The sequence below is a fragment of the Chinchilla lanigera genome, unplaced genomic scaffold (assembly GCF_000276665.1).
Source record: "Chinchilla lanigera isolate Chin_1 unplaced genomic scaffold, ChiLan1.0 scaffold00041, whole genome shotgun sequence".
Classification (NCBI taxonomy): domain Eukaryota; kingdom Metazoa; phylum Chordata; class Mammalia; order Rodentia; family Chinchillidae; genus Chinchilla; species Chinchilla lanigera.
In genome coordinates, this window is record NW_004955442.1 from 391,088 (window position 1) to 401,867 (window position 10,780).

At 45.8% G+C, this 10,780-nt stretch overlaps 1 protein-coding gene across 2 annotated transcripts in view; it reads left to right on the top strand.

Moving 5' to 3' along the window:
- The window catches only part of LOC102022429 (chromosome unknown open reading frame, human C16orf45), a 125,181-nt gene that overhangs the window by 73,754 nt on the left and 40,647 nt on the right, over positions 1–10,780 (top strand). For both annotated transcript variants that reach the window (XM_005391063.2, XM_005391062.2), the window contains exon 2: positions 2,939–3,062. In XM_005391063.2, coding sequence (XP_005391120.1) covers positions 2,939–3,062 — 124 coding nt within the window. The remainder of the gene's footprint in view (positions 1–2,938; positions 3,063–10,780) is intronic.

The following is a 10,780-nucleotide window of genomic DNA, read 5'->3' on the forward strand; positions in this document are numbered from 1 at the left end:
TTCTTCTTTTTGAGGGGGTACCATGGCTCAAACTGAGGACCTCGTGCTTGCCAGGCAGGCGCTGTGCCACTGAGCCAAATCCCCAGCCTAAGGAATATTTATATCTTTTTGATTCAGTATTGACAAATTCATATATATCTAGGAATCTTTACATTTCTTCTGTATTTTCCACCTTATTAGAGTACAGGTTCTTGAAGTAGGTATTGATAATCTTCAGGATTTTCACAGAACCTGTTGTGATTTCACCATTTTCATTCCTAATTGCATGAATTTGAGTCTTTTCTTTGCTCTCTTTGATAAGGTTGGCTAAGGGTTCCTCAATTTTATTTAATCTTTCAAAGAACCAGCTCTTCAATTCATTGATTCTTTGTGTTTTTTTTTTTTTTTAGTCTCAATTGCATCAATTTCTGCTCTCATCTTTATAATTTCCTCCCTTGTATGAGCTTTAGGTTTGACTTCTTGTTCTTTTTCTAGAAGTTTGAGGTTCAACATTAGGTTGTTTATTTGAGCTTATTCTGTTTTTTTTTTATGTGAAAATTCACCACTATAAATTTCCCTCTTAGGACTGCTTTCATTGTGTCCTATAAGTTCCAATATGCTATAAGTTCCCATATGTATCATTATTATCACTTAATTATAGATACTGTTTAATTTCTTTAATTTCTTCTGTGGTTGTTCAGGAAGGTATTACTTAATTTCCAGGTGTTTATGTATGTAGTTTTTGTGGTTTCTTTTGCCATTGATTTCCAATTTCATTGCACAATAGTCAAATAATATCCATGAGATAATTTCCATTCCTCTGCATTTACTTAAGCATGTTCTATAGGCTAGTATGTGGTCTGTTTTGGAGCATGTCCCATGTGTGGCTGACAAGAAAGCATATTCTGATGTTGTGGGGTGGAATATTCTGTAGACACCTACTAGGTCCATTTGTTCACAGGTTTGGATTAGTTCTGATATTTCTTTGTTGATTTTTTGTCAAGTTGATCTGTCTCTTTGTGACAGTGGGGTATTAAGGTCCTTTATTACAATTGTGTTAGTGTTTATCTGATTTTTCATGTCCATTATTATTTGTTTTATGTAGTTGGTTACACTGTTATTTGATACATGTATATTTATGATTGTGATCTCTTCTTCTTGGAGTTTTTCATTAATAAGTATTTAGTGATCTTTTTGTTTCTTTTGATCAGTCTTGGCTCAAAGTTCACATTGTCTGCAAATAGAATAGCTACCCATGCTTATTCTGGGTTCCTGCCACATGAAGTATTATTTTCCATCCTTTGACTTTCAGTTTATGAATTTCTTTTAGACTTAAATGTGTTTCTTGTATGCAGCATGTTGTTGGATCTTGGTTTTTCATCTGTTTTGCCAATCTGTGTCTTTTGATTGGTGAATTAAGACCATTAATATTGATGGTTATAACTGATATGCATTGGCTTATCCTTCTCATATTATTTTCCTGTTGTTAGTACCCTGTCTTTCCCCTGTGTTTAATTGCTTTGTCTTGTCTGGAAGCTTCTTTCTATTGATGTTTTTAGAATTGTCGTCCTCTTTATCTCTTTCTAAAATATCCTTCAGAACATGTGGGAGAGCTGCTTTGGTGGTCATGAATATAATATAACCCAAGTTTTAGGAAACTGGAGGGGAGCACAGGACAGAAAGACTGAAAGGGAAACCAAAAGAATATTGAAGTGAACCTGAAAGAGAAGAGACTATGTTCACTCCCATGAAAATATCATAAAATCAATAGAGGTAGTTGAGGGAAAAGAGAAAGAAGATGAATAAAACAAAACAAAAATCAAGACAAGAAGCTTAAATAGTAAGCAAAACAAAACCAAAAGAAACAAAAAACAAACAAACAAGACAACAAAGCAAAACACCCCAACCAAACTGAAAAAGGAGAACCACTCAAACAAAGAAAAAGAAAAATAGTAAAATTCCTCTGGTATGCACAGTTCTGTGGTACTGTCCAAGTGAGGTCCCAGAAATGTGCTGTGTAACCCCACCAAGTTTGCTGTAGGATTTGTGCTGGATGCGGAGGTGACCTTGGCCTCTAGGTGTGGGGGCTGGAACTGGTCTTCAGCTGACAATGTTTTAGATGTCCATTTCTTCTGATTGTGCTTGTCTTTATGTCACTCTCCCAGTTGCTGTGGTGTTCTCAGGTAGGGAGGGCCTGAGTTGCTCCCAGACCTGTGTACAGTTGGCTCCTTCTGGACCTTGAACAGCTTCCTTTGCTTCACAGTACTAGCTTCTTTTACCTGCTGGTTGTGGGGCAGAGGTAGTGCCCTTGTTCCACTACAGGCCAAGGTTGCTTGCCTTCTTGCGTCACTGGGCTCTTCCTTCTTTTCACTCTGGGATTTGGGCAGTGAAGTGACCTAGGACTACTGGGGTTTTCCCTGAATGCTTTTGGGTTTTCCCTAAACCCTTTGATATAAAACGGCAGCCTTGCCCACTGGCCTACCTCTGTTCCATGTGTCAGTGTACCAAAACAGCACTGGTTCACCTCACCAACAGCCAGCTCTGTGGGGCTTCTCGACAGTGTCCAGCCTGGGCATACTGGGGCTGTTCCCTAGGCAATTTAGAGACTTGAGAAGGTTCAGTGTATAGACCTGTGTTCATTTTCCAATACCAAAAAAATAGTCCCCACTACCCCCTAACACTGCCACACTGGGACCAAGATCCAACATGAGTTTCGGTGGGGACAAACCCTACTCAAACTACAACATCATAGAAAATGTGTCTTGTAGTGTCCAAAGGGCCCACTCACAGAGACATGTTTGCAGCACATGCGGAGGTCTGTGTGTGGCTGATATCTGTGCATCACCATGGTGTGCTGGTCCCTGGGACCCGGAACGATGGCAGGGTGTATCCTACAGGAATTCTTGAAAATTCACATGGCCCCGGCATCCTGACACCTGTGTTTTGTGTCTCTGCACAGATCAGCTGGACATCATCTCCATGGCAGAGACAACCATGATGCCAGAAGAAATCGAGTTAGAGATGGCAAAAATCCAGCGTCTCCGGGAAGTCTTGGTCAGACGGGAGTCTGAGCTCAGGTTCATGTAAGTGGAACAGGGAAGTGGCCAAGAGGAGGAAGAGGTGTGAGGAGGGAGCAGTCCTGGAGATCCTGAGGTTCTTCATGGCCTCCTGTGTGTCAAGCACTGGAATAAAGTTTTACAGCCATTAAAAAACAATCTCAGTTGACTCTCATGCCCCATAAATGTCTGTGTGTTGAAGACTTGGTCCCCAGAGAGACAGTGCTCAGAGGCAGAGCTTTTGGAAGGTTGAGTGGGTCATGAGGGCTCTGACATCAGTAGTGGACTAATCCATGGATGGGTTCATAGCTGAATTATCTCTTGGGAGGCGATGGGGCACAGGTAGAAGAGATGGGCTACTAGTGATCTGCATTTGAGGGGCATATTTTGTGCCCAGCCCTGTCCTTGCTGTCTATCTGTCTGTCTGTCTGTCCTTCTCTCTTTCTCTTTGCTTCCTAGCTGCCATGAGCTGAGCACCCACCCCAACAACACACTCCCCAACCATGATGTTCTGACACACCTCAGCCCCAAAGCAATGCAGCTAGATGACTATAAACTCAAACTTGAGCCAGAATAAACCCTCCCTTTTATAAGCTGATTTGTGAGGTTATTTTCTCACAGCAACAGAAAACTGACTAACACAAGGTGCCTATGTCCGTGGAGTTTGTATTCCTTAAAGGAATTATCTTGGTAAATATAGTTTCTTCCTCTTCCCCTCCTCTCTCCTTTCACTCCTTCTTCCTTCCTCCCTTCTTCCACTGATTCATTTATTTAATAAACACTTTGGGTCACACTTCACAGCTTGGCTGTCCATTACCTTGGGCTTCTGCAAAGTGGAGATAAGAACAGAATCCACCTGCAGGATAAGCACACATCTGTGGAAGGACCAGCTCTGAGGAATAGCTGTGTGACTGAATTTAGCATAAAGTTGGCTCCTCACCCATTGGCCTGGAAGTCCTGAGGACTACGGATGAGAAGTCTGTCCAGATGGGAATGTGCCACATCCTCAGTCCTGGCCAGCTCAGAGTCCTTTGTGCACCTTTGGGATTGGTGAGCCGGGTGCACCTCTGGGCAGGTTGCATCTTGCAGAAGGCTGAGCTGGGAGGGAACATTATTATCCTCGGTCCCTGTTTGATCTCCTCCTTCATCTCTAAAATGAGATTTCTGGGGGCACTGCTGCCCTGGGGACCAGGCCTTCAACATATGAACATTCAGGGAACATTTCCAAACTAAATCATATCAGGCTTTATCCATCTTCCTCTCCGTTGTATATTCCTGGCATCTTAAACAGTTCCTGGTATTTGTCAAGCCAATGAATATTTGCCAAATGTACAACATACTCCACCACCACCAGCAACAACCCTGTTTTTGTACACTCTTGCACATGGTAGAGCTCTTGGGATAGAGTAACAAGCAGATAGAATTCCAGCCCCTATGAAGCATTTTTGGGCTCAGAGGAGGAAGCTCCAAGTGACAAGAACATGGCAGCATGTGTCTGAAACAGTCCTGGTGACACGGATGTAATGACGACAGTGAGATTGGTTCAGTCACGCCTGCTCCAAAGTAAGCACATTGCTATTGGAGCCTGCTGTGTCAGCGTACATTTCACCGCGGGTGCTGTCCTTGCTTCCAAGGCCTCCTGCCTGTGCGGTCCTTCTAAGAACGGGTTTGGTGGCTGCTGCCTTCCACACACTCACCCCAAAGTTTAGAAATTCCTTTTGGCTCTCCTTTTGCCTATGTCCTACCCTTTCCTCTAGGACCCACCAGCTCTGCCTTGGGTCTTTTCCTCCTGTCAGGACTCTGAGGAAAGAGAAGTGGATGGTATCCTCATTCCCAGGGAACTGGTTGGAATTCTGCTATGAGCTCAAGAGTCAGCCTGGTTCTCCCATGTCCTTGGTCTGTGACTTTGGGCCCACAACCAAGCACAGATGATGTGCAGCGTACTGCACACATTCACTCACTAATTCGGTTTTTTAAATTCTCTCACTAAGAACCCGTGTGGGGTGGGTTCTATTCCTACTTATGGCTGAGGTGAGAGAGGCGAGGTGACTTATTAAGCTCAGTAACCAGCACGAGGCAGAACCAGGATTTAGAACCCATATGTTTGCCTTGGAGGCGGCGGCCTGGACCCCAAGCTTTCTGTTGCTTTTATTCCCATTGCAGGAGCCTCTTTTCTCCTTGCTTGGGGAGCTCCTGGTTGGAGGCCACAATCCCACATCACATTTTGTCTTGCTTTATCGTCTTCAGTTGAGTGCAGTGGAAGCCAAATGGATTCCTCTTTGGATTTGTCCATACTCTTTCTTTGAACATAAGCAATTTGCTTAAGTTTATTTTGGAGCCCAAAGTGATGAGCTGCAACTTCGTCAAGGTTTGTAAAATCAACTTGCTGGGCGTTTACTGCAGAGCCCTAGCCCCTAAGATTCTCGAGAACAGCATCCACTGAGCCTTACTGTGGCTGCGGGCTCGCACTAAGCCCTGTATATACCGTCACGTAGCGTGTCACATGCTCACTCCCAGAAGGACAAATCAAGACACCCTCCATGTAGCTGCTTCCCTGACTCAGGGCCATGAGGTCAGACACAGAGACCCCAGTCAGGCTCGCAGCCTGGCCACCAGTGCGCCCTGGCCTGTATGTGTCCCCACGTCTTCTGTCTCCCCTAACTCCTTGTCTGGTTTCTAACTTGCCAAGTGGCACTTTGAGGCCTCCCTCCTGAGGTCTGGCAATTGCATGACTGTACAGGAACAGCCCAGTGAGCCCCTCGGTCTCATGAAACCGCCTCTGCAGGAGACGGCAGGTTCGGAGGCTGCTCTTTCCCCTGGACTCTGCGTGCTGTCCTCCTCGTCCCTCCCTCCGTGGCCCGTCTCCCTGCCTCTCCCACCCCGTTCCACTGTGAGCAAGAGGTCCTGGAGGCTGCTGACAACCTCAGGTTCATTTTCTCACCCTTCATCCCAGCCCAAGTCACCTCGTTAGCTTTAATAACTCTCGCAGGCTATGGTTGCGAGGCTCAGCTTCTCCGTGTCTGGAGTGCCATCCTGCTCCTGCTGCTTATCGGGGTTTCAGATAATTAAGTATCTTCAGCCTCAGAGAGGGGTGGGGGGTGGTTATCTCCCTGTCACACCCGCTTGCTGGATTTTCATAAAAGGGATGAGTGCCCTGTCTCTCAGTTTGCACCAGACAGTGATGGCTTTTAATCAGCCAGAGGCAGCATTGCAGCAGGCTGGGAAGGCAGTTTGGAGGGGCAGATTTCAGGAGTACACCCTGCAGCTTCAGTATCTCCCAAGCTTAGGCTTGAACTCTAAAACTTCACTGTCTTAAGAAGCACCTGGTATAATGAAGAGATCAGGCCCTGGCAACCTGAAAGGAATTTGAGGCAAGATAGTAGAAAGTGCATGGGTGTTTGAATATGTGCTATGCTGGGTACGAGTCTAAGTGTATTGTGGTATTGATGTATTTAATCCCTACTGCAACCATATAGGCAGGTAGTGTCATACACACCCACTTTATATACAAAGAAACAGAGGCGCAGAGAGGTTGACCCACTTGCCCAGGGTTGAACAGGTTCCATTAGATAGCAGACAGTGGTATAACTCAGGCTATCTGGGGCAAGTCCATCTCTGAGGTCAAGCTGTAGGGCCTTTCAACTGATGTTGCAACTAGTTCTACTTCTTACCAACTTGTGTGGCCCAAGGCACATATTCAGCCTCAGTTTCTCCATCTGTAAAATGGGAACAATGGTCTCTCCCTGTGTCTTTGTTACTTTTCCCTTGTTGCTGAGATAAAATACCTGATGCCCAAAATTAAGGAAAGAAAGGTTTATTTAGCTCACAGTTTGTGGAGGTTTCAGTCTATTCTGTACTCAGCTATCTCCAAGGCAGAGTGGCATAAGGCAGAGGGCAACCATTCATGGTGGCAGAAAACAGCAAAAACAACAAGAGCAATAAGGGGGGAGCAGCAGAAGGCAAGCCTCTTTCCCTCCTTTACATTGTATGCAAACTATCTGCCCCAGGGCAGGTGTAGCACTCATACCCATAATCCCAGCGTTGGACCATGAATCAATCATAAACTCTAGAAGCCACCCATGACTGCATGAGTGTATCAGTCAGGGTTTACTAGAGGAACAGATATAATACAAGATAAACAAATGTACAAGGAATTACAAGTTTGGGTTACAATGGTCAGCTACAGAGTTAGATGAGGAAGCGTGCAGAGGGTGTCTGCACACTGGAGATTGAAGAGCCCAGCCCCGGGCCTGGAGCTCGCTGCAGTGTCCATGCGAGTCCGTATCAAAAGGCTGATGGGTCTGCGACGAAATGCTGAAGAATCTATGATAAAGGCCGGAGAGCCAACACCAGAAGGCTGAAGAGTCCAAACGGACAACAGTCTGCACCTGAAGCCAGGAGACGACCGAGCTGAAGGCGAAGACCTGACCTCCTCTGGAGAACCAGCAGCCAGTCCTTCTTCAATTCCTTTTTTTATGCAGTCTACCCGCTCTGGGGAGGTGGGGGTGGCCCTCCACACCCACACCCTCCGCCTGCCTGCCTCTTGCACAGGCTCAGGATGAATACAAAGTAAGCACCCTGGACCCCTTCTGAGTTGCATTGTTAACCTTCTAAACTTCTCAAATTAACACAATAAACAATATCCCAGAAGGGTAAGGGAGTGTCCTTTTCACCCCAAGAGGCAGAACTGCTGAGTCACTTAGCCAAACCTCTAGACTCCCTGAGTTGGCACAATGCATCAACCATTAACAATGAGGCTTTGGCGGGGACACTCAAATACAAACCATAACACACTGCTAGCGCTGTAGTGAGGGATAAAAAGATGATACCTATGAATGTAGGTGGCTTTTCCTTGGGAGTAAGTGAGTGAAAGTTTTCTTCTTCCTTTAATTGTTAGCACTGTCTTTGAGGGAGGGGGCAGGGGGCGGGGGGGCTGCTGAATCATCTCCAGAGACCAGGCAGCAAACAGTGCTCTCCCAAGACAAGCTGGGTCTCTGAGACGGGCCCGCTGAATGTAACTCTCAACCACGAAGTCCAACTTTACCCTGGGGCCTTGATTGTATTATTATTATTATTATTATTATTTTAAAATTAGAACCTATGCTTCTTTTCCCTTCATACACTGGTAAAGCTGAAGTCTGTTAAGAGAGTTTCAAGCCAAGGGCAGTGTGAAGCATGTGATTTATGTAACCTGACACATCGCCGCCACTCTCAGAGCTCTGCATCACTCCAGTGCCGCTCCGGGTTTTAAATAGCATCTCCCAAGAACAGGTCACACTGCCAGGGCCACTGTACACACCGGGTGGGAAGAGATGCCCCTAACTGCAGAAGATCTGAAAAGCACTTTGTCTTGGACCAAATATACAAGCATTTACAGAGTAGGAAGGGAAGGGAGGGAAGAGGCCTGGAAGGAACAGGACAGGGATGCAGCAGCCAGGAGGAGCGAGGGAGGAGGTGCTGTGACTGAGCCATCCACATGGGGGACCCTCCTGTGAGGTTGCTCAGTGTGCTGGGAGGTGAGCCAGGGGCCAGGGTTGACTGACGGACAAAGAAACATCCCGCACTTGACAAGCTCCTCCTCTACCAAAATGTCTTTCAGTCAGAACAAGGTGCACAAAAGGAAGTACTTCTCTCTGGAAGCCATCTCTCACAGATCTGTTTCATTCTGTTGCTCTGAGAGCCTTTCCTTCAGTGGATCTCCTGTGAACCTCCTGACCCAGGGAGTTGGGCAGGAGATCATTGTTTGCGACCTTTTATGTGTCAGCTGGCCTGGGGCACAAATCATACAGACATTTAGTCACACATGATTCTGGGTGTGTCTTTGAGAGTGTTTCCAGATGAGATGAATTTTTTAATGGTAGAGGAGGAAAGCAGCTTGCTCTCCCTGGGTGGGTTGTATCCATCAGTTGAAGGCCAGAATAGAGCAAAAAGGCTGAGTGACAGGGAACTCCACCTGCCTGACTACTTGAGCCAAGACGTTGCTTCTTTCTAGCCTTTGGACTCCAACCGAAACATTGGCTTGTTCTGGACTCGCAACCAGAACCGCACCAAATGGTACCGACTGACAAACACCAAGACGCACGGACCACCAATTGGAATTTAGGACGAGCCTTTATTCCTGGCCAGGGACTGACTGAGAGCCTCCCCACAGGGAAGGATCAGACCAGTGCCCATCCAGGGATGAGAGTGGCTTTTATACCCTAAAACTGCATCCTGTTTGGCAAACACATATCACATCTGTAACAATGAGGGGATTTTTTATGGCAGGAACAGGACATTCCGAGAATCTGGGAGGGTAGAGCATTTACGGGGAGAACAATACATTTTGGGAGTCCAGGAAGGGCAGGGCATTTACAACCAGTTTACAACCATACATTCCAGAAATGGTAAATATGAAGATCTAACCCCACGGCAGGGATGGGAACTGGGAATTAAACTAGAACCTTTGATGTCTGTGGTGGGGTTTTTACAGGCTCTTGGAGCTTGAGCCTGTAGCCTCTGCACTGAGACTTATACCATGGACTCTCCTTGGTCTCCAGCCTCCTGCTTTAGATCTTGGGATGCATCAGCTTCTGAAATCTGATGAGCCAATTCCTTACAATAAATTTCTTTATCATGTATAAAAATCCTATTGGTTCTATTTCTCTGAAGAAGACTTAAAAAGACTGTTTATTTCCAGAAATTTCCACCTGGATACTTTGCTGGTTAGCCATAGCCTAGGAGGCTGGAGGAGAATGATTAAGATAAAGGGAAACCAGCTCTGCCACTATGGAAAACAATTTGCCTTTAAGCATTAGTTACTATCGCTAGATATCTAAGGCTGGGGATAAAAGAAAAGAGGTTTCTTTTGTTCATGATTCTGGTCCAAGGACAAGGGCCCAAACTGGCAATGGACTTCATGCTGGTAGATTCCAAGGCAGAGCAGAGCACTGCATAGCCAGAGACAAAGCACATGTGTGTCCTTCCTGATCTCTCTCTAGTCTTTTTTTTTTTCTTTTTGAGACAGGGTTGCACTATGCAGTGAGGCTGGCTTTGAGCTCACTTTGTAGCCCAGGGTGATCTCAAACTTGCAACGATCCTCCTGCCTCAGCCTCCCGAGTGCTGGGATTATAGGCGTGTGCCACCACACCCAGCTCTCCCTCTAGTCTTATGAAGCCACCAATATTCAGTCATGGAGGCCCCAAACTAATGACCTAAATCTAACCCTCACCACTTCCCAAGGCCCCAGGGTCAGATTGCATTTCCACACCCTTAATGCTTCCCAAAGGGGACTAAATGTCAGCACATAAAGCTGTAGGGGACACTCAAGCCACTTCCAAACCAAAGCACATTAGTAAGAGATAAAGATGGGTCTATTTATAGCCCACAGTCCTGTTCTAAGGACACCTGGAGCTGTGCTGAACAACTGAGTAGCCACTGGCCTCATGGGGATACTTCCATGTCCGTTCATTCTCTTGGTACCCGTCAAGTACCTATCAGTATATTCTGGCTTGTAGTTATTTACTGGGAAGCACAGGTTTTTATAGGACATTTCTGTTCTGTAGAAAGTGCTTTAGGAGGGGCTGGGGATTTAGCTCAGCAGCAAAAGCGCCTGCCTGGCAAGCACAAGGTCGTGAGTTCAGTTCCCGGTACTGGAGAAAAACCAAAAAAAAAAAAACAAAAAGAATATATCAGTAATCAGTAAATCTGTATAACATTTCTGTTAGAACTTTAAAACAAGTCAAAATGCTACACAAACTAATCTT